General features: G+C 30.6%; 1 protein-coding gene across 2 annotated transcripts in view; it reads left to right on the top strand.

The window, feature by feature from the left end:
- Positions 1 to 677: 677 nt before the first annotated feature.
- LOC111032583 (acyl-CoA Delta(11) desaturase-like) overlaps positions 678 to 25,910 on the top strand; it is a 28,155-nt gene continuing 2,922 nt past the window's right edge. For both annotated transcript variants that reach the window (XR_002604318.1, XM_022312963.1), the window contains exons 1-4: positions 678 to 810; positions 16,738 to 17,059; positions 17,860 to 18,196; positions 22,441 to 22,626. Coding sequence is in view for 1 of the 2 variants with exons in the window: in XM_022312963.1 (XP_022168655.1) it covers positions 16,792 to 17,059; positions 17,860 to 18,196; positions 22,441 to 22,626 (791 nt within the window). In the remaining variant the exon portion in view is untranslated. The remainder of the gene's footprint in view (positions 811 to 16,737; positions 17,060 to 17,859; positions 18,197 to 22,440; positions 22,627 to 25,910) is intronic.

Here is a 25,910-nt window from a genome sequence, read left to right as displayed (position 1 = left end):
TAACCAGTTTAAGAAGTTCTCCCGATTACATCGAAAAGGCTATATTATATTTAACAATTTGAGAAGTAATTTCAAGAGTCTAATAGAACATTTATGTGAAAATCATTCTAATAAAATCAACGATATAATTAATAACTGTATAAGGAATTTTATATGCGATTACTCACAATATAAAAAATAGAATGTATAGAATATAATTAAAAACTATATATTATTATTACATTTACCAATAGGAACTCTGTATACCAGATACGAGCTTAGCTCGGTTGCCGGTTGGTATACGTATCAGCTCTTGATATTATTATTATTATTATTATTATTATTATTATTATTACAATTGTATTACAATTAAAGCGAGCTGAAATAAATAAATGAATACACAGTTAATCGCAGTTGGTGTACGTTCTGCGGTATAGGAAGAAAGACTACGGTCCATATACCACGGTCGCGTTAGGGTTATTTCGGGTATCTGGTACACTACGCTTACCCATAATTGCAGGCACCCAGTCCGCAGGCGTCCCGTAGTTATACTATGTATAACAAGTGCACTCGAGATTCGTGATTTAATTTCGCAGAAACGTATACGCACGCACACAGTGCAACGAATTTTTAGGGAGGGCATCGTAAGAAGGAGAATATACCTGCTGTAATATTGACAAATGTTTATTTTCGCCACACTGTATGCACGCAGTCACAAATACTTTTACTCCGCGCTTTTAATCCGTGCCGTACAGTGCTCGTATCACATAACCGTTCGTCGCCTACGCGTGGACTGCTGCTGCTGTTGTTGCTGCTGCCGCCGCTCTTTTCGTAAGTACCCGTAATTTGTAATGTTATATTATGCCAGTTGTAGTATGCGAGCCGATTCTATTTTATCAACTCACGGTCGTAATATTTCCTCGGTGCATTCGCTCGTCTTTTGAAAAACAAATAAATTATACACTTTTTACTATATAGGGAACGAATTTTTTACGTAAGCTTATACATTTTTAAATGACAAAAGCTGTGTGCGCGCAGAAATGCGAACGACATTTTTTGTTTTCGGGATACATACCCCTGTGCCACTTCACTCCGCTCGTCTACACTTAGTGCCTACGACTAATTTTTATTACCGGCTCGAAATAGCTATACATCGTACTTTGTAATTTAAAAAGTAAAAACATTGAAAATCGTTACAAAAAAATATCGTGTGTAGGTACTAGGTATGTAATGACTTCAAATTGTAAAATAAAAATATATGTTTACAATCATATAAATTTAACAAGAAAATGGCTATGGCGTGATAAAATGAATAAAAATCGGTATACACCAATATACCACCTATACTGTAAAACGTCACTTTTTTAAACACTTCTTTACAAACTCATATTTTTTACAAACATAATAATATTAAATTTTACCTACCGTAATAAAATATATATCAACTTTTGACGAAGGAAATCGTGTTCGCCGAAATAATAATATACCGCGGCGCGAACCCTTTGCCCGCGAGTCGTTATTTAACGTACCGTTTAAGAAGAACTTATAAGATAATCTTTGTCATTGAACAGACATTAGTGACTTTGATTTAACTATTAATTGTCAGTAACCGCACTGCTTTGATATGCGCTCTCCCTAAGTTCAAGATGTGAATTTTTTCGTTTCTTAAATGGGCGGGATGTGTTTACAACCACTCGGTGTCGTGCAGGGTTGATGCTCTAGATTACGGTTTATCGTGGTATGCAGATTAGATTAAAATAGTAATGATTCGCCTATTTCGTTCGAAAACGCATTTTGTATAAACATTAACATTTGGCATTATCTGAGATTTACGGGAATCATAATATTATTTGATTTGATATTTGAGTAATAAAATATTATTTTACTACGAATCACGATTCGTAAAACCGTCTATACATAGGAACCTCGTAATTCCATAGTATTATCACCGGTCAAATTATAGGAACCGGGTACCTATATGATAATATTTAGGCACGGTTTAGTGGCATGAATAATCATGATGTGACAAAACGAGTTTGCTTAAACATAATACTATTATTATGTTTTAATCGTCGATGGAACACTGCACGCTGCACTGGTCACGACTGTGACGGGGTGATATATTACAGTTTTGGGTCCATTTGTACGACAGGTATCAGCCTATATTATATTTTATAAGATATTGTTTTGATGTATGACGTACAATTGTCTCTTTACTTTTCAACTTAAAAATGTTAGGTTCACATAGTTATCGTATATTCATACCAGTTTCAACATTCTGTAAAGTTCAGCCTCGATTATATGGCCATAGATTGCTCACTGGTCAAGTAGCGTAAAATAACATTTTTGATTGTTGGACAAACCACATTATTAAATTCTTATTTTATTTCGGCAGCTTTCGTAATATTGCTGATTTTGATATGGAATAATCGTGTGTTCAGTAGTCAAGGCGAGACAATAATTGATTCGTATCGCAATATTTTTCTATTTCATTGGATTTTCTATAGTTTCAAATCGCATTATTTAAACTATTTGTACTAAACAACTACATTGAACAGTCGTGACTTATGAATTATAAATAGGTACAAGATGATTTTTTAATCATACTCATCCCGGTGCAGTCGCCCAGGAAACACCAACCCGATAGTTCATCCGTCCCATGTGATGATCGGTCAAAGTGAACCCAAAAGAAAACCTCAAGCACATAAGAATATAACAATACTTAATGTACGATTGTAATTTTTACTCTACTACTAAAAAAATATGCTTTCGCTAAAATAATATCGTCTCAGATTCGTAATGCAGTTTATAAAAATTAGAAAACAATCTATAGGCTTTCGTACCTATTTTAATATCACGAGTTAGTCAAAACTAAACTTCCTAACCCACGTAGGCAATCGCTCTAAAAAACGCCAAGGTCTTCGTTGTACTATTTGAAGTCGAATCTCCGATGGGGAGGACTATAATACAAACCAACTTACTGAAATAATGACATTATTCAAAATATAATATTATTTCCATAACTTTTATTATTGACGATTCAAAAGCATATCAAACCAGTTTGACGAATGCCGTTAACAAAAGGTTACTACACGTTCGTACTTCGTGTTAGGAAATACTCAAAAAAATATCTGTGTGCCATTAAAATGTCTTAAGTATTGTTTTATGAGTGACTGCATTAACCACTTATTGGTTTTGTGAGGTACTTGATTAACATTTCAATAATATACACTGAAGTTTTGTTTTTGAAGATATATCTAAAGTGTATTTTACTTTTTATTGAAATTAAAAACAATATTAATCACAGAGACTTGAAAATTGTTGTCATTGAGTAAATTATTATCATCTACTGTTTGATTTTTTTTAAAAGTAAACACTTATACTCGCACGAATTAGTTATAATTAGTTATGAGTTTAGGAGAGTGGAGTAGTGAAACGACATTTTTCGGGGTACCCCTGTGGCCTGTGCCACTCAACATCGCAGTAATAAAAACTTTGATTACTTAGAACCAATCAACTAAGTACTCTTTTAAATTCAATTGTTATACTTACAAATTCTTAGAATAATATTTTGCTTCGGAGTATGAGATGAATAATATAATATGTTGTCAAGTTATTAAAACGATAATAGTATAATAATAATAAATGCAATTAAATAATACAGTCATCTGTCATAACTTAACAATTTTAAGTATATTTTTAAAAACTTTTATACCGCTTGAGATAATGAGTATTTACTATTTACTATCTGAAGAATCACCCTACCACCCTACATGGCTACATATTTACACAATTTTCAAAATATAGTTTAATCTAATTAGTTATTTTAAGTTATTTTATAATATTGCTATAAAACATATTGCACCTTTCTACAGTACTAAGTCGGGCTAAATAGTCTGTGGTATTGACTTATAAGTTAATGATAATAATAAATTATTATAATAGTATATAATATCGATCATAGGTGGAGATTTAATTGAATTGGATTTCTGGGAGTTTAGATATTCTCAAACAAAATTAACCAAGTCTTGTAACAAAAAAAATATATTATCTTCATTTTTTGGGAGGATAAGCCCTTCGAGAACCGTCCCTCCCAATTATATCCCATGAGTAGTTTTCCTAAGTGTTAGGGTCTTGAGGATAACAAATCGTGAATAAATGGTTACATTTATGGCATACCTAACCATATTTTTAACGAAATCTGTTATTTTGTTGTAATTCATTGATGTTACTCATAAATTATAAATTCATGATGCAGACAATACGATAATTACCTATTAGGTAACTATAACATGTAGGTTCTATAAATAAAGTTCAAAGTCTGTAATCATGAATTACCTTTTACTGAGAGTAGTTTAAACGTTTTAAATACTCCTTTACATCTCATAGTATGAACTTTCGCTCTCAATATTAGTTTTTATGAAGTTATTTATTAACGTATGATTATTAATATTTAATACCTAATACAATGGCTCGAACTCATTTTTTGCATTTGCCCTCATACAATTTTGTGTTGGTCAACATTTTATCATTATAATTGAATTAAATCGTTCATAGTTGTATTTACTATCTACATATGTAAGTAATTTCATTCAAAAGTTTCTAGTAAGTTTTTTTAAAAATGTACTCTTCATAATAAGGATAGCTTTATTCACTTAATTTTCTTTTTTACGTTAATTTTTTCACGGGAAAAACTATTAACGTCACATTATATATAGGTAAACCCATAAATCGTTAAATTGTCATAATACTTAATGCATTTCAGGCATACGGCAGTGTTGACTAGTTGAGTCGTTGAATCATAATTCGTTTAATTTAACTATTGTTTGTGAATAATTCACTTCGATTTAGATTCTTCAAACATTATTAAGAATGCTACAATTATATATTGTGTCCTTTAGTAGTTAAGAGTATTGTGAAATAAAAAGTCTAATAAGTATAACCGATAGCACACTCTAAGATTTTTTTTAAATTTATTTAAAACTGCTGCATAAATTATTTTAAACAACCCATAGACTTTTTAAATCGTTATTTCCTATTTATAGAAATAATTAATATCATATATGTAATTACTAAACAACAAAAGTGTACATTTTAAAAATTAAACAATTTATAATACTATTGAAATAGGTGTACATAAATGCCAATCTCTTTTTCGATGTTTTTCCCATTTCATCGACAATTTCATCTGAAGTTTTTGTAATGTCCATGTAAATATTTAACATAGCGTTAAGACTGATTTACTCAGTTGTACTCCTTAAATAAGTTTTAATTCATCGTAATGTTGAAAATGAACGTTCTCCAGTTGCTGTAGTGAACGTAAATGCGGAAATGTCATGAAAACTTGAAGTTTCTTAGAAGTTACCGGATACTTTTCTGCATTACACCGGAAAAACAAATCTGTTACAGATTTTTTTATGTGTTCTGTATAGTATCATGTATAATACAATTCATAATTTTTTTCTTCCTTGAAGTTATTCAGTTACTAACATTTTCAATGTTTAATAATTATAAGCTTGCCCAGCCAGTTATTGTGGTATAGATATAGTTTTCATATTATAACCGTTACAAGTATAACGTCAAATGTGATAGCGTGTATTGGCAAAACGATGCAATAATAAGAAGCGATTATGCATTACTCCCGTCGTCTCCATCAATGTTTTTCCGAAAATCGCCCCCTCATTGATATCGTGTCATATGACGAATTCCGACCGTTTCTCAACATGATTGGGTATTGTAAATCATTTACTAAATAAAACGCATGACAATAGTAGGTGATGTTATAATACATAATATGACGTATTGTGAGAGGTACAAACCGCTCTGCGCCGCCGCCGCCGCCGTCATTGTGGCCACCGGTCGGTCACCTGCGGTACGGCGGTGACGGCCAAAACTGTTAGACCTGGAAATAATATTAAATTGTTATAATAGAATAATGTACGTGTATGAGAAATATTGGAGATTTTGGAGCGGCAGCGGCGCCGCGAATGTGTTCCCTTTCTTTCACGTCGACCCTGAGTGCTCTCCCTCCGTTTTCGAGACTTTTCTCGCCATTCTCGCGTACGTGAGCCACACGCTGTTGGGTTTTACCTCTCGAAGAAAGGTTCGTCGCACGAGCGACGATGACCGCACAATAATTCCGTATCTACGTACTATATAACATAATATATAATATTATCATAATACCGCGTGCGCTAAATAATATTCTGTCAGTTTTACGGGCCAACAGTGATTTCCCGAAGTTCGACTCTTTGAATGTAATTATATTATCACATAATATCGTCGCACTTCGTCGTAGTAACACTATCTATATTACACTACATCGCCAGGTATACAATGTTATATTATATTATTTAGTTAATAATTACGCATTCTGCAGGTACTATATTATTATTATAATGTTATTAATATTGTATATTTTTTTATTGGTTTATTGATAACAGATCCTCGGGGTTTACATATGATTTAATTAATTACACATTATATTGTCTACTTATTTTAAATGGTTTCTATATCTATATATTATTATTAGTGTTTTGGGGTTATTTTTTTAAAGAAACATAATATCTAGTCAAATCGCATCGACCGCTCTCGACTCGAATCCAGTGAATTTTTCCGGCTGTATTAGTTTGCGTAAAAAAAACGCGTCCATCGATATTACAGTATTATTGTTGCAACCCGTTCGTTATACGCATACCTAGGTGGTACACGTACTATTTTATTCACAGTATTATTATAAATCCCGTAAAGGTACGCTTATTACGCTTTATTTTTAGTCGTAAGAATATTATTCTTCCATTAAATCGTTGACGGTTTTTAATTCTATAACACTGTAGTATACTGTAGTATAATTCGCTGCACAGATTTACTGTCTAAATGTGAAGTGTAATGTGTTAAAGATATTCGGATCATTTCTTGTATAATGTACATTACGATATTGGCTCAAGAAAAATACACTTAAGTAGGATTTCTTTTTTATATAGATAGATCAAATCATATAGCAATTCATTTTCCCTCAAAAACACATCTAAACATTTTATTCATCATATTATTACATACTTTATACACTATTCTCCATCTTACGATTTTTTTTGTATAACGTTAATGAAACGTTGAAAGTAATTTCAAGAATATTATCAAGATAGTACGTAACTGTAGGTTTGAATATTGTAAAAAATGATAACACAACATTACAATTATTACAATTCAAATAATACAGAACAAACAATTTTTTAATTTTCATAAACGCACGTATTAGAATAAATTATATTAATGGTTTATGTTCAAATATTAATAACAGAAAAATTATTTTAATTTAATGATTACTTTTAATTTTTATGTTAACAAATATAAAAATAAAACTAAATGAAAAACTATGATTATTGTAACATCGTTTTTGTTTTGATCATAACATAATGATGGTTAAATTACCATTATGTTATATATTATTCAATATATTTTATTTTATTTATTTTATCAAAGAAAACCCCTTGATGACGAGACCATTGGCTTGTTTTACATAATAAAATGGTCTTAAATAATTTAAATTAAATTCTACAATCCAATGTCTTTCATAAATACAATTATATTTTTGATGGATTCTTCGTCCATATTTTATTATACTACTAACAATATTAAAAAAATAAAAATTATAAATAAATTATAATAAAATATAACATCTTGCATGTTGAATTTAAACGATCGGTAGTAGAAATAATTATTTTATTATAAAAAATATTATTATTTTCAATAATCGCCTCAAAAAACCAGAAATAAATATTTCAAGTACCTACCTATTCATTTGTTTTTCATAACCGTTCTAGCAAAATAATATATAATGTCTATCTAAATACCTAGAGTTGTATAGTTGTATTATAATGTTATATTGGTACGTAATACGTAATTTATTTAGATAACAAGACAACAAATACCTCAAATTACAAATTTTATTTTGGATTTTATTATTTTTGTCATACATATAAATATAATATTATATCTCTATCAATATACCACTGAAATACGTTCAATTAAATTATTAATTATATAAGTGTCAAGGAATATACAAAAACGTTACAACTAAACAACAAACTAATAATTGTGTAAATTATACTATTATTCTTAATTTCAACTAGATAATTATGCTGTCGAATGGCTTACACCTAAACGTGTTTAAGGTCCTTTGGGACCCTTATCATTATAGAACTTGTAAAGTAAGTTTTCATCGATAATTTTAGTTAAATGACTAACGAAAACAAAATAAATCGTACCTATTATACAATATCGAAAACATGTAATATGTAAGTAGATACCTCTATGTACATAATATAGGACGGTTTAAACCAACAACTCGAGTATTTGAACTGTTATATCATAGTCTAACCTACGCCATTTAATGATGAGCGTCTCTGTTATGGTATAATCTCTGTAAGAAATATATTATTCTTCGGTAATTGACTTTAAAACGAATTGCACACAAGGTATAAATAGATAATAAATGTATACCATCATTATACCGATGTCATATCGTTATATAGCGCTTAAAACATTTACTGCAGTTACTGTCGTTGGATACCAGTCAAAGACCTAATCTAACGGTCGTCAGACCGTGGTGACATTTAATATAAGTATTGTTATGAAAGAGTTCAATGGGAAAATCATTTGCAAAGTTACCGAGTTGCCGGTAATGACGTTTGCAAAAAAAGTCAAATTTCACATCAGCATTACATATTATGTATAATAACCTGCGGCGTGAGAATACAAATTTAAAAACCACAAACACTAAACAAATAATATTATAAACGTCTAGTAAAACGTATTTCATTATATTTTTAGTTGTTGGAAGGACAAATTTCGATCAAACATTTGTTATTATACATTAAAATATTATTATGAATAAATGGTTAATAACGATGTGAATTGCCAAATAGGTAATAATTATTATATAGGATACGAATCCGAAAAATAAGTTTTTACTCTTTAAATTAATGCAGTTTTGACTGAAATGTAAACAAAGTGAATTTATTGCTAATAAATAGAAATAATTGTATTGTGTTTATATATCTTCAAATAGACTACCTATTGATAAACAAAATAAATACGTATATCCTAGGGAAAAACGCCAGACGAGAAAAATAAAAACAATAAACGAGTTTTTATATCGTTGCAATACACTGAAATTCGCTAATGTGGTGTATCATTCAATATTAAACAGAACCATCTCATTGATATTGATAAAATATTTTATTTTCTTTATTCAAATTTTACGTTTAAACTATACTATAGTTAATTATTCGATTTTGTACGATCACAACGATTTAATGGCATTGCATAGGTATTAGTACAATAATAAATCGATCGCGACACTGACACAAGACAACATAATTTTTAAATCCCACGCGAGAATTTGTTATGAAATTTTTTTTTTAGACTTACGACATATTTGTCCGATCATTGAAAAATGCTTTTAAACAACTACAAACTAGTCACGAAATTATGGTAAAATCGAAAATCGTAAAATACTCCAACGCATTGCACAATATTGGTATTTTATTTCATTTATTGTTTTACAGTACTGCAAGTCGCGTGCGGTGGACACTCTTTCCACCTAAAATTGTATTTTACTATTTTATTCGTTTTTAATCGAATTAACGTCATAAATATTATACTCTTCGAAATGTTACTAAATTATTTAGTATCGTAACTCTTAAGTACGGTTATATTATATACTTTGAAGTAGTTTAAACTGTACTACACAATTATTAAATACACGTCCCAGACCCGAGTACTATATGTCTACCAAACCATAATATATATTATATTATTAATATGTTATAATTAATAAATGAATTACGACTTTCTTTTTTTTTTTTGCAATTATTTCAAAATTCACTTATTTTCATTAGGTAGTCATTAGGTTTACATTTACAATAATACCCACTACATTTCCATGTGATTATTGTGATCTAGTGTTTTGTATGTGTATTTCATATGCTTGTGACGTGTGTGTTTGCCAAGGTTTAATAGATCAACTATTTAATTTTTAATGAGTTTGCATAATATTATGTTTGGCGATGCTGACAATGATCAACTCGTGACAATGATTTTTGACAATTCGATACTTTATAAAATATCTCATTCATGTTAACATCCATGATTCGTGAAAAAACACTTAACGGTTGAATATGAAATTATATTTAGGTTTTTTGAATTTCATTATGTTTATCTGATTGCTTAAAAATAAAATACGTTATTATTATTTCATGTAGGCATATCATTTTAAATAATTTTTAATGCAAACACTGTACGGAATTATTGGACTCTCTACCTATCGGAACTTTGATAGCAAGATGAATAATAAATTGTATTTTTGAATTATGAAAATCGAATAATTTAGAGAAACTCGTTTCTCTCATTTCTACATAAGATGGTTTTGTGCTTCTGTCTTGTTATATTTAACATAAAACTAATAAATTATGTAACAATATTACATGGCAGAGATAAACGAAAAAACATTATTCTAAACTTATCTCAAATCGTTTACGTTTTTCTAGATTTTTAAATATTCCACAAATTAATGAAAATGTTGTACACTCCCGTATGTTTTTTACTATCTACAAATAGTATTATTTTTAATATACTTTTATTTGAATTCAACTAAAATGTCACAGTTTTTCATAAAAATCAACAAGTATATACAAAAATGTACCATGCTAGTACATTTTTTAATCGTCCTAAGAGTTCTTTATGAAACTTTTGGAATATTTTAACTGGACCGAAAAGTATTCAGTCGTGACATCACCAGCACCTGCAAATATCATATTGCTACTTGCGAGCTAATCACTATCGTTCGTCATTAGTATTTTGCTTGTGTTTCAGTATTCGTTTTTAAAAAGCTATTTGAAACAACTATTTTATAGTTTTAATAGTTAGATAATAGTAAGACTTTGGTACTTTTGTGTTTAATTCTTATTGCTACCCTATCAAGTTTGTGGGCACACAATTTTCAATTAGTGGACTATACAATAATTATTTAGTGCATAACTATTTCAGCTCAGCATATTATATTGTATTAGAATAAAATCACTTTATTAACTATAATAATATTGTAATTAGATTGACCATCGATTAAACAATTTGTTTAAACCACATTATATCAAACTAAATTTATCCTCATGGTCGTATATAATATACATCAAGTTTATTTCTTCCTTTTTGTGTGGCAAAGTGACAGGCACTAAACAGAAAACATTTATCTACCATTGCATTAAAATCTTTTTTTTTATTTCATCACGTCTTCATCACATCAGGTATTATGAAATTGAAATTAAAAAATACTGAACCAGGTACCTATATATATTTTATTACTTATTACTCTGTTTTTCTCTTCCAACAGAAATTCGTAATATAGATTCTTGTACTTACCGTGAATAAAAATGTATTAAGGTACTTGATAGTTGATATATTATTATGTCTTCGATTTTTGTTTAATTCAAATTTATATTTCCAATTCAGCTTGCTTCGGAATCTTGGATTAAAATATAATATTTTCAGAAAAATCGGTTTTAAAAACAAACCAGAAAACTTTTTAAAATTCAGTTATATCCTTGAACCACTGTATACTACATGGCGGAGGAAGGTATACCTTGGATAGTTGGATGACTTTTTTATTCATTTTTTACTACAAAATAATTTGCAAATGTTAGTGATTTTCATTAATTTCATAGAAGTTTGAACTTAAAATGCTTATAAAAACACACACGTATCTTTAATAATTTTGAATTCCTATTATAACAATTTATGAGGAACCTCATATTAAATTACCAACCTTTTTGACTTAAAATTGAAAATTGAAAATGTCAATAAATACTAAATTGTTTAAAAAGAATCAAAATATTTTCAAAATTGTATTATGTATAGAAAATTGATGTGTAAACATTTTTGGACATTGTAAATATCTATGGTTATTCAGTTTTGTCATGAACTGATTTTGCCTAAAAATTCCAGTTTTTCTTTAATATTTTTTTTTAAAAAGGCCCTAAATCTAAAAATTAAAAATACATTTAAATAAATAGGATTTATAAATTCTCTGTGTAGCTATTATATAATATCATTATAATTTTATATTTATATAGAATATTTTTAATTTGGTTCGAACGAAATAATTATCATACATATCCCACGGTGATGGTTTAGTCACGGCGACACCTTTTAATATTATTTTTTAATTAACGTCTGTGTGTATTGTTCGATAATCCAACGGATGTAAACACTACAGTATACAGCTCATTTAAATTTTGGTTAAAAATATGGACGAAAGGATAAATAAAAAAATATTTTTAAAACTTAACGTCAGGTATTCAAGTATAAATTCACGTTTTCCGTCAAATAAAACAAATATTGAAATTAGCCATTGATGGATCCAAAATATATAGCTATATAGCATCATGTTAGTCAGTTCACATTATATACTATGTTTCAATGTGATATAAATCAAATTAAAGATGTGCGGCATTGACCCTTTTTTTAATCATAGTCTTGTATGACAAGTCTCAAATCAGGTTTCTACTTTTACGAATGCGTGGAGTATGTAATATATCACAATACGATCAACGATAGACATATTCGATCAAAGCGTAAGTTGGACCAGATTATTGGCATCGATAAAATCTTTGTGGGCCGGCAAAAGTGCGATCGGGTCACAAAATCTCGATGGACTACATTTTCCAAATAATATTATAATGATTCCGTGCATTTGTTGTATGTTAAAAAACCCAACACTGATGTTGCATTATCATAATAACATGCTTACAAGTTAGTTATGTATCGTGAAGCATGTTTTTTTTCTCAGCAAACTAATGGTTTTGACGGTTATCCACAAAAATCGTAAACGATAAAAGCTGACGACATTAATATAAACTTAATCTGGTTACGATTGTACTGATTTTTAACTTTTAAGCACTGCGATTGTAGTGTGACCACGTTGACATTTTTTCTGTTGCTTAGCTCGCATAAAATCTGGCTGTAATATAATTTTTTTAATTAATAAATGCACGTGTAGGTAATTTTTATGAATAGGTATATATTCCGTAATATATTTAATACTGTTGAAATAGTGGATTAATATGTTAATGTTATAGGTTTAATATGGTAAATAATGTAAATGTTTGATACTTCTGTATCGCTTAATGTGTTTAAGGTACCTATTATAGACGTATAGTATTGTAAAAGTAAAGTTAAATATATTATATATGTTATTACCATGTCAACGAAAAGTAAATTTCACAACTGTTTAAAAAAAATATCAGATTTACAATAAACGAAAAATTAGGATAATACAACTAAAGTGAATTGTAATGCTTAAATAATACTTTTAATCTATTATAATTTTCATTTGTATTTTCTTCGTATGCCATAGGACATAGATTATTACAAATATATATATATATGTGTATAAATGGTACGGAAGTATTGAACCATATTTTAATCAAGCAAATTAATTAACTATACGTATAATATAATATAAAAATAATGTTAATAATTTTTATTGCATGACTTAAAAATTGCATTTTTAATATTAAATTCGAAGGAAAGTTCTTGGAATTTAGTTAGCATAGGTACACGAATTGGCAATTATTAATATTTCCTCTAATATAAGATACTGAGTGTAAGAAGTCATAAGTCGTTTTATGATGTTTCCATACATATCTTGCATAGAAAACGAGGCAAAAATGTTTTAATATTCAAATAGGATACTATAGTATAGTATGTACATTCTGAAAGTAGTATAAAAGAAAGAAAAATTACTCTTAACAGTAATAATTTTTAGGTAGGTATAACATAATAGTGTGACGTTTCGATGAATAATCAATGCAATTATACATCCCAAACGCATTGGTTAGGTTCAACAAAGCTTTGTTTTATCATAACGATGATGTCACTCGAACACAGCTCGAGGACAATCGCTTGTTCTCTTCGTTGTAATTACAAACAAAATAATAACACCATCGAGTTTCGTCCGTCAAACGCATAATATTACTGTAGGAGAAGTGTAGAGTGTAGACGATTCGGTATTTTGTAAGTACTTTCAAAACACACACCAATACCTCGTTACAAACTACCTGCGTAGTAAGTATAAATACATAATACACGCGCAGCTGGTACCTACCTGCCTATTTAGCAAATTTAGTTTCAAGTTTATCTTAGCACACAGCAACCGTTCGAATTTAAAAAAAAAAGTGGCCCACAAAATACTTTATTAAAAATAATATCATAATCCCATAGAATTATGATATATTTTTTGATATATAATAATTAAGTTAAAATTATATAACTGTTGCTGGGAGCCAAAATTGACTGGACGGGTTATATACTTATGTACGATTCAAAAGAACCAAAAAAAAATCTTGGTTTCACCGTTATATTGCAATAAGTTAGCCTTCTCTTTTAGTTAAATCCATTTAAAATATAAGTGTAAATGTATGGTAAATTCATTTTTGGAATATTACCATGTACAAGGCAAAATAATTTAATGTTTACGTTTGGGTTAAGGGGCTGACTTTCACGGAGCCTCCCGCATCTAACTTTTTATCAAATCCATTCATAACCAATAGAAACATTTACCAAATCAATTGCAACCACTTTTTGTAATTTTCAATTCAAATTTGTAAGTCAAGGCCAACATTTTACAATTTTGGCCTCCTTCAACTTATACTAATTTATTAACAAATTATTCAAAAGAATTTGTGTAGATGTGCAATTGTTATAAAATGTATAGTTTTTTAAATGTTTCATACAAAAATAAACTTTTCGACATTTTCTTTTTGCCAAATATTAGTGCGTATTTATTGATAATTTGTGAGTCTGACCTGGAAGTTATTCATTCGGCAACACACTCAAAAATAACTTTTTTTTTTATTTCATTGGCGTTGGATCAGTGCATATTACTCAGACCAAGAGTAGTGGAGGGAGGGACTCACCATGAAATTGTCATGAAAATAATTTGCAACTGATCTGCATACGGTTTACAAATACTAGAAAGTAATTTACAATTGGTTTGCTAAATGTTTACACTAATTTTTATTATATAAACCAAAACTTTAATGATATTTTACTAAATTCATCACCATCTATCGATTAAATATAATAATATAATATAATCTTTTCAAAAGATAACTCGTTCCAATGTTGTATTGTTCGATTTTGAATAAGTATAAATGTTGTTATTATAGGATATGCACACAAGTTTTGTTAATAACTTAAATATAAATTTGATTAGTTTAATGATTATTTAGGTATAAATTTAAGCTTGGGATCCCCTATTTCTCGTCACAGATGAGGTAATATAAAATATTTCTCTAAAAGTGCATTTAGAAAATAAAAACGAGTCTGCAATGACTTTGTGCTCGAACGGACGAGTCCAAAAAATGTAATGTCTGGGAAATGTGAGTACCTAATGAATAGTCATGATTATAGGTAAATAGGTAATATAATATTATGCTATGTGTATATAATTATAGAAGATGGCTGCACAGTACGCACTGATATTATATTTCATTACAAAATGCCTCCAGTCCGTCGTGACTTGTTCACACTACATACCTAGACAAAATATATACATAATACGTATAGAACTAGCAGACTAAGTCATCAAAATCTGAAACTTAACGTACCTATAGTACATTTTTGTTAATTGTGATAATAATTTAAAATATATTAAACGATTTAAACAATACTATATTTTAGTGTCTATTTTAACTATCCAAATGTGAAAACAGTTTATGGTAAAATTGAAAACATATTATAATACGTGTTAGGTTTTTCCTGGTATCTATGTATAATTATTGTTAATTACAATGGAAAAGAGTCATAATACTTCAGTTAAGTGACAAGTAACAAAAATATATAATACATAAAAAGCGATTTGTTAAGAAACTATTATAAGCGTATTCGGACGATGTGACAAACGTTTATACGACGTTTTATTTAAGTTTAGGTTACTGAAATAAAGCTTAACTGCCTTAATAATTACAAATTTAAATATAAATTCACACCCTTCGCAGACGCCCATACCAATTCAATTTGAATTAATTGAAACTGTAACTGATTAATAAATAGTAGAAAGGAGCACAATGTTTATTTAATTCTTGTTCGTTAATTTCAGTACCACAATTTTTAATAAGACAAAAAAATATTAACTTTAAAAGTATTTAAATATACGGCCCTGTTCTAGCTTAAATTCAAAATAAATTAAAATAACGTTAATCAACCCTTGTGACTCCACACCGGAAAATCGTTCATTTAAATTGTGTTATTTAAATGAAAACGTATACGATAATGAGGAGATGATGTGGACATAAATTCAATTGCAAATAGTTCACTTAGTACAAGACTTTGTAAGATATAGCTGCAGATAATTGCTCAAATGCGGTTCGATATTACGTGAACAACATATATGTATGATAAAATGTGCAGTGATTGATGCGTTCCTTCTCGCGCGTAATCCTATCGCATACCTAGGGAATAATATCACGTAGATATATCATACACAATGTCACATATTAGACGCTTGAACATTATGTCTATGACTATAAATTATAAAACACCGTTTGTTTTAATATTGTTGGGTTAGTATTATTGTTAGGTATTCGAATTATTATTAGAATACCTAACCCAACCTAATCAGTAGCAACCTATATACACATGCGCGGTGGTGCCTACTGCCGCCGTTTTTTTTACCTTCGAAACCGTCTTGTTTTTCAGCTTCCACTCATATAATATTATTTAATATATTGTACTGCGACCGATCCGGACTCGATGGCCACGTCGTCGTCGTTCGCGCAAATATGGTCGGGCGTACAAGTCGAGTACGACGACAGCAAGCTGACAACCGACGCACCCCACTCGCCGCCCACGCCGATAGTGCACCGGACGTCCAAGCCCAAGACTTACCCGCAACAGGTGGGGTACAAATGGCAAATCGTGTGGCGCAACGTGATCGGCTTCGTCGTATTGCACTCGATCGCCGTCTACGGGTTTTACCTAGTGTTCAGCGGACACGTCCAAATAAAAACCATACTGTTCAGTGAGTACCTTCACTGTACAATTATACTACACACACACACACACCTACTACAACGATATTAATATTACAAAAAGAAAAATAATCATATGAAATGGCTTCGTCATAATAATATTGTTTTTATTTATTTTGTGTGCCTCGAGATTAACCTCCATATAAAATGTATGTCAGTCCAAAGTCTGCAAAAGTGGAATATTGTTTTACTAAATTTAGTAATCATGACAGGGGTCAAATATATTTATACTTAAATACGAATATTATGAATAATTGGTTTAAAAATTGAGTGAACTTAAAAAAATATTTATTTCGATGATTTTTTTTTCATTTAAAAACCGACACACATTGTCGATTTTAACAGTTTTTAATTTATTAAGCAAGAAATAAATACAATTTTTAAAAGTGAAAACGTAATATTATATGCAATTTGTCAGATATACGTGTTTTACGATGACATGCAAATCAGAGGGTTTTTTCTTGGCACGCAAATTGGGTTATAGCGTATACCATAGTTCATGCTCAAGGAGGGATCCCTCTCCAAAACAAAAACACCACCAGAAATTCTTTTGGGCAGAAATAAATTTCTTAGTGTAAAAGATTAAATCTCACGTTTTGAGCTAATACTAAGGAGACTTGAGCCGACGAGTTCCAAAATACTGTTAGCGATAATTTACGTTATAGGATAACGTAGTTACTTTGATAATAACATCAAAGAGACATCTCAGTATCATCACACAGTTGTTATTATTATTATTATTATTATTATCGTAATTATAATTTCGCTTATTCTTGTGATGTCATTGCAGTGTTAGTGGTGGCGGCGTGTAGCGCTTTGGGCATAACGGTCGGCGCCCATCGGCTTTGGGCTCACCGGTGTTACAACGCACGTCTGCCGATGCGAGTGCTGTTGGCCGTGTTCCAGACCCTGGCGTTCCAAAACCACATATACGAATGGGTCCGGGACCACCGAGTCCACCACAAGTTCACCGACACGGACGCCGACCCACACAACTCGTCTCGAGGATTTTTCTTCTCGCACATGGGCTGGCTGATGGTCCGCAAGCACCCGGATGTGTCGGCCAAGGGTTGCGCGGTCGAGATGAAAGACCTGGAAGCCGATCCGGTGGTCATGTGGCAGAAAAAGTGAGCTCAACAATATTTCCCATAGTAACTTAAATAATATTATATTGTAATTATTGATTTAAGTACTTGGAACTTTTCAACGATACTGTTGTTAATATTATACCTGCAGCTATAATATAGGGGTGCTTTAATTTTTATTCTGAGCTAAGATTTTGTTTTGGAGTTTTTCTAAATGTAGTATTTTTTTTTTGTAACTACTGCGTATTGGATCGATCGTGAAAGTGTTCAAATCGTAAGTCTATAGAAGATATATAATATATAGTAAGAAAGATGTATGTATTCGATGCTTGACGAAAAACATTCGATTTTCTCAGTGGTTTCCCTGAGCACCGGAGCTGCCTAGAAGTGTGATTTGTCAACCTCGACGATGTGTAACATTACACAAATTTAAAACGTTTTCAGTCAGTGGTATTTCCGCGTGTTAGCAGTTTTTTTTTATGATAATATTTCAAAGTGGAAAATGATATAAATAACTATACGAATTGCAAACAATTTGATAGTCAAATTCACTATTTATCATAACAATTGACAAACTAAATTAAAAACTTCAATTTTTTTTTTGAGAATAATGTTTAATATATTATACGATGAGAGCAATATATATTTATTCCGTCAGGTCAAAATGACGTCGAAGGCTGTGCTTGACGCAGGCTTATATTGTTTTACGTTAATAATAATCATTCTGTACTCTGACGCAATCGTTTCATACAATTAAAAAAAACCCCTATGGCTAACTGCATCGTATAACATACCTAATGGTATGGTTAAGTTGCCTCAACCCGACCGATGACCGATGCATTAATATATTGTGTAATTGTAATTTTCGTTCACGAAGTTGTTGATATTCCTATAAATTATTTTATACTGGCGTCGTTGTTTTCCCTTCCATCCGTCGAAATCAATTATTATGATTACTCTGACACATCGCAGAACACCTAACAACCGATATTATATAGTTTTTTAATCAGTTTTTAGACTGCAGGAACGCGTACAAACAAGAGATACCTACCTGTAAATTATAATATTGAAATAATATCTTCTCATCGGCTGAACTGTTTATAACGTACAATATTAACACACTCAAACGCTTTCGGTTATTGCAAACGACTGCGTGTGTATGTGTTATACTGTTATACATAATATTCTACCTATCAGATCACATATTATGTCTACTCTGGCGTTAATTATTCATAGCCGCGCGGCTTTGTGTTTCCGCTGTAGTGAACGCTTAACGCGGCGCGTTATCGATATTGTCGAGGCTCAATTTATATTTTAATAATAATAATAATAATAATAATACATTATTGTGTCAGTACCATCGAAACACCCGCACACGCGGACAACCGGAGCGGGGGATTTTTTCTCCTGATATAGTAATTAAAATAATATTGTTACGTCGCAAATTCCATCTAGAAAGTTATTTCCTACATAATATTTCACGTACGGTTTTCAACCGACATCGGGTTAGATTCCTACACAGGTACTGACCGTCAAAAACGCCGTCTGGAAAAGCCCGGTGGACCACGGTGTTGTACTTGTGTTCGTTTTATAGTTAATTTCATTGGGCAATATATACGCTAACAATATGCGCGAACAATATTCGCGTCGGTTTAACACGCGTGTCATACAGTTCCCGCGGACCCGGTGAAAAGTTAACACAATATATATATGTAACAATTCTGTTTTTTTTCGCAACATTCGCACAAAATGTTCTTATTCCGATAATTGCATTTACTACGGATGACTTGTGGAATTCAATCAATACGTCATAATATTATATTTTAACATTAATGCAGCGCATTTTATACTTACACAATAACGTCCCAGTTCCCTGCCATAGAGAGTGTCTGCGTCTGCCTACGTTCGCTTTATATTGTACATTAACACGTCATTAAATCACACATATGCGTGTTAAACGCACGCGAACGAAATCGCACCGTTCACCGTGTAATTATTACTATAACCATAGGTAATTTAAGTGTAAAAAGCGTTAAATAAATGCATAATATTAATATGTGCGTATGATGGGTAGACATCTCCATAATATTATGTGTATTGAGTAGGTACAAATATTATAGCACCGTGTAAACAATATACGATATTATGATAATATGTGATAGTGGGTTAACTATAGGAGTGTCTATATAATATTATAACATCACCATCAGATCCAAAATTAGAGGCCACCGCCTACCTAACCTATATGTTTAAACCATATTTTATATTCTTGGATTTTTTTTTTGTTTCCTATAATATTGATTTGATACAACCATCTTTAATTAAACTGATCCACGTGATATCCAAATAATATTCAGCGTTCTTGACATCACCACGGTGCACCGTCTCGTAGTTTGGAATAGTATAATACTATGTAGTATGTACTCTTATACTAGTTGTCGTTATAAATCATAACAGCAATATTGCAGTGCAATTTATTATTATATTACTATCAGCTTTACTACGATCGGCCGTCCAAAAATAACGTATATGAGTTTTACGAGGAATCGTAATTCCGGCAGCCCATGTACTTACTTACGGCATTATCTAAAAATATTTCACTTATTCGGCGGACAATATAAACTACTAGAAAAAATGGTAAAAATAAGTAAATTCGTAATAAACTCATAACGATAGAGAGCTCTCACAAAAATATATTATGTTAACTATTGTCTTTATTATTAACTATAATGCTCCGAAAAGTATTTTTTATTTATAACGTCTAAGGCATGTTTCACATTTACGCATATCATATGCTGCGTTCCATGAGCGTGACCGTGAAACAGGCCTTATAATTGAATGTAAAATAAAATCAATATTATACTAACGACTGGAAGAAAAGATAATACAACTACTAGCAATTGTTGATTATGACCCAAGTTCTGTTTAAAGTGCTTAACTAATGTATTGTCTAACTAATAGAATTCGATTAAACGTTATGTGTTCTACAAACCAAACCCATATAATAAGATATTTTGTCACATTAATGCCAAGAAAATATAATTTGTTCCATGCCATCCATATTATTATGATTTACGATTTTTTTTTATTGATAGGTAGTCTTAAGTGACAACTAATACACCTCAACAATTATACACTACGAATTATTAATGTATAATAGGTACATAAATTAATACGCTTTGTGCCTTTGTAGTGGATTTTATGGTTTTACATCAGAGATCTAGTTTTACAATAGTTATTTTCCAAATTAGTAAGTTGAATACTCAAACAACAATATTTTGTTGTTACAAATGTAATCCATTATGTCCTTATGCATATCTTATAAATTATTGGTTATGTGTTGAATATATATATTCTAACGCTTTAGAAAGTTATTTCCGTACAGTTGTATAACATTTTTATGGTAGAAAAAGCAGTGAAGAATGAAGCTGCTATTATAGAGTCATGTATGACGCCAATGTGTAATTTGTGGTGAAAAATATAGAAACTGGAACCTTCGTAATCCTTAAACACAATAATAAATACTTTATTTTTAAGATATGTGAATTTTATTTATTTTTATTTCGCGCGAAACCATCATACTCTATATTAGTCACTTATTTTATAAGTAAATCATAACGGAAGCAGATTCACGAGTAGAATCGACGAGACAATAATATTATTGTATTCACAATATTATTACTAACTTACATTTCAGAACATTGTCGTGCACGGAAATGTAACATTATCCTTTTCTTCTAAGTATCAATTATTTAAAACGTTTCTGATACTCAAGAGAAAATACATTGGAATAAAATATAACATATCATTAAACTCATGATTTTTACAATATAATACCGAATACATCACGAGTAATTATACAACTTTTTTTTCTACTACCTCATCGAAAAACTCGTTTTACATAATAGGACCTACGAGTATTAACATATTATATTATATAGTTAAGTAGATTGGACGTCATGTTTTAATGAAATTTCCCTTTCGAATCTGCTATAGATTTGTGCACACCGAACCGGACAAAATCAAATACAATATTCATTACTATCGTAGTCTAGTCCGTGTATTATGTACACGTTGTGATTTACCACGTTATACTAAATGATTGATTCACACGAAATTTGTTTAAAATCGAGAATAACTATGTCCGATCCAACCTCCTCCAGCAATGTTTACGAATAATAGCTGCCGAGTGTGGATACAGCTGATAATTAATTAAGCTATTATCATAATAATTGTTGCTTGTGTAGTATATTAGTAGTTATAATAGTTTTTGTTTTTATTTTCAGATATTACTTATGGCTAGTTCCCGTGGTGACGTTCCTGATACCGTCTTTCGTTCCATACTGGTTTTGGCAAGAACGTTTTTGGTACGCGTTCGCTGTGGTCGGCGTCACTCGTTACATGATATCGTTACACTTCACGTGGCTGGTTAACAGTGCTGCTCATATATGGGGCACAAAACCATACGATAAGTTAGTATAATTATAATAAAGTTAATTAGATAAACTAATAAAACCATTATTTTTCTTTCTGCAATATTGCTATTCCGTTAATATCGGTAGTAATTTATATAGATATTTTACGTGTTTTATTTGTCAATTTACAACTTAAAATATAAAGTGGCTACGCCATTTTCATAGATAACTAATACCACGAGCTATATAGTAATGGGAAGGTGAAATAAATTAATAGCTATAATAATTAACGCACTAATTAGTAATTACAATTAATAACCAAAATGTTTGACATAAAACTATAAAAGGTCCGCTTTTGGCCTGGCCACAGTCTTACGTAACGGATGCAAAAAACATGAACAAAAAAGAATAATAACCCTCTCTGAATCAATATGTATAATAGTGACCTATACCAACCTCGGGTGTTCTACAAGGTGAACATCTCTCTCCTTTATTTTATAATGATGTTAGTGAAAGCTTACATTTTTTTTGTGTAGATTCCTCCCACTAGCCGATGACTTAATACTTTAATATTATGCCTCTCTGTTGGTCGATTGTCGTAATCTTCAATGTGGTCTAACATGTTTTAGCGTTTACGACAATATTTGGATTAATTCTCATTAACATTAAGAAATGTAATACTATGACGTTTTGTGGTCTTGAACTCGCTTCGCATTCAATACGCTCTACATATTATTATTGTTAATACAATTTTATCAGATTATACAAAAGTGACGATTATTTTTCGACTCTGGACACGTGTGGCGAAGATTAAAAATCGTAGAGCTTTTATTCGAAACACCACGGGGTTCAGCTACTGGTCATAAAGGTGTACACTTTGTAGTTCCATCGTCCTGAAACATGGGCAATATTGCCGTTTGAAATCGATTATGTCCAGAAAAAAATGTAGAGAAAAATTTTTCCGTTAATATAGCATACTTATTCAAAACTGGTGACACCTGTAAGGTCATTTTTAACAGCATAGGTACAACGACATCCATATACGGTCCCACACATTATACCAAACTATGGCCCTAATTCGATTCTTCGATTACTTACAACATACATTTTTTTTTCATCAATCGCACGTCATCAATTGGTCAACAAATAATATATGATGTATGCAATCCTTTAAATCTCGCCTTGCATTTAATTACTTCAATTAATGTCAATCTGATAATTTATGTCGAATTTCTAGCTCAACGCCTATCTTGTAATTAATATTTTATTATTTTATTATTTAATTATCTGTATACTTATTTATTAGTATTGCTTTTGTTTCTCTTACTGTACTGACGTCCTTGAGGATTTAATTCATTAAATACCTACATACATATTTTAAAAATAATTAACCAAAACTAATATTTTAAAAAACATTCTACAAAATTATATACATTCATCGTAATTGTGGTCTAATGTGTTGTTTAAAACGGCTGAACTATAATTGGTGTTGACCGTATAAAACGAATAACAAAATCTTATAATATAGTCACCAGAATTTAAATAACTTTAAAACGTCGAGTTCGATAAGACAACGAATATGGTATCAATTCCGCTCATCGATGCTTGGTTGTATCCCAAAAGTTATATTGTTTAAACCGGCAGGAAAGCTTTACATGCGTACGATTGGTACGGTGATTCACCAGGGATCATCGTGTTCATTACGCCGTGGTGGCTCTAGGCAATGGAAATTCTATTATTAGATATCTTTACCTACAGTCTAGCACAATTCACTAATCGTTTAAAGCGGCGAGTCAGTGAGACTTGCACGTTTGCACCCGTTTTCATTTTGTACGTCCTCGCGGGATGTCCTAAACAATTAGACTAATTTTCAATATGAATATCGGTGTATAATCCCCACAGCGAAGAACTGAATCATATATACCTATATATGTATAATATTATATACTATGTACCTATCTACAGCGTACGCCCGACGATTATCAGAGAATACACAGCCTGCGGGACCAGCGTTGTGTCGATGTGACTTGTGACACGATCAAACGGCAATATTAATTATAAACTAATGTATCATATATTATTATTGAATGTACCTATACATATTTGTATTGGTACTCCCATAACTGAATTTGATGGTTTTAATCCTTTACTAAGTAGATATACAGACTAGACTACAGAGTTTCGAAGACAGACATAATAATGTGTATTATAATATTGTTTACCTATTGATGAGCTACTGGATGAGTCTATACATAAATTATAAAAGATATAATAATACAGTTTTGATAGATTTTTTACACTCCTTCTCTTATTGTACTTAGATGCATTTGATACAACGTGCGAACTTTTGTCCCCCCCCCCCCCCATATGCATACACCGAATAAAACTTCATCCACTAATCGCCTTATAACACACCACGTTAGCAAATTATTGAAACTTGAAAGTAAAACATAATATATGGGAAACCATTTATCTAATCTAAATAAAATGTATAATATAAACAATTATCGACCAAATTGTGATTACGAAGACAATTGATAATAACAATCTTGTAATAAAACAATTACAATTAATAATTCAAATATTATTTATTCTACATTATTATATTATTATAAAAATAATTAAAAATGTCGAATCAATATTTGTTTTAATTCTCAACTGGTTTTCTTAGTCTTCTTATCCGAAATTCTTCTACAAATTAATTGACCACATATTATATTTATTATTTAAAATAGATTGGAAATAGGGAGTTGTATATTTTTCAAAATAAATATATATAAAAAAAATATTTAACCCTCAAGGCATACACGTTATTTCACATGTGAATCATAGATATATATATTATATATATATATTAGTAGATAGGTTACGATCTTGAATAGCGGTTATGATAAAACTATATGACTTAACTTCTTATATCAGAAATCTGCTCTATCGTTTGTGGTATATTTGAAACCCTTGATCACATAATATAATATTTAATGACGTAACACAATACGCACGAATCACGTCTGCGATATACAACGTATGATAACCATGAGGTTTTAACAGGTATAACGGTTGCGATAATGTGCAATAACTGCAGAGGTATAACGATTTAAAAAAATAATAATAGTGCAATAGTGGGGGTTGGTCTGGACCTCGCGTGCTCCTGGGAACAAGCCCCTGTGACGGCTTGGAGGTATAATACTTAATGTACAAAATTGACAGTTTATTAGGCCATCACTGCCGGATTTTTAACGGAATGCAAGGCGTACTTACCTACCGACTGGTTGACATGTCGTTACAATACCTATTTTATGACATCGTGGTACTAGTCTTAATATACTGAACACTCACGG

The sequence above is a fragment of the Myzus persicae genome, unplaced genomic scaffold, assembly GCF_001856785.1.
Source record: "Myzus persicae strain clone G006 unplaced genomic scaffold, MPER_G0061.0, whole genome shotgun sequence".
Lineage (NCBI taxonomy): Eukaryota > Metazoa > Arthropoda > Insecta > Hemiptera > Aphididae > Myzus > Myzus persicae.
The sequence above is the reverse complement of the archived record's forward strand: the minus strand, read 5'-3'. Positions and strand labels throughout refer to the sequence as shown.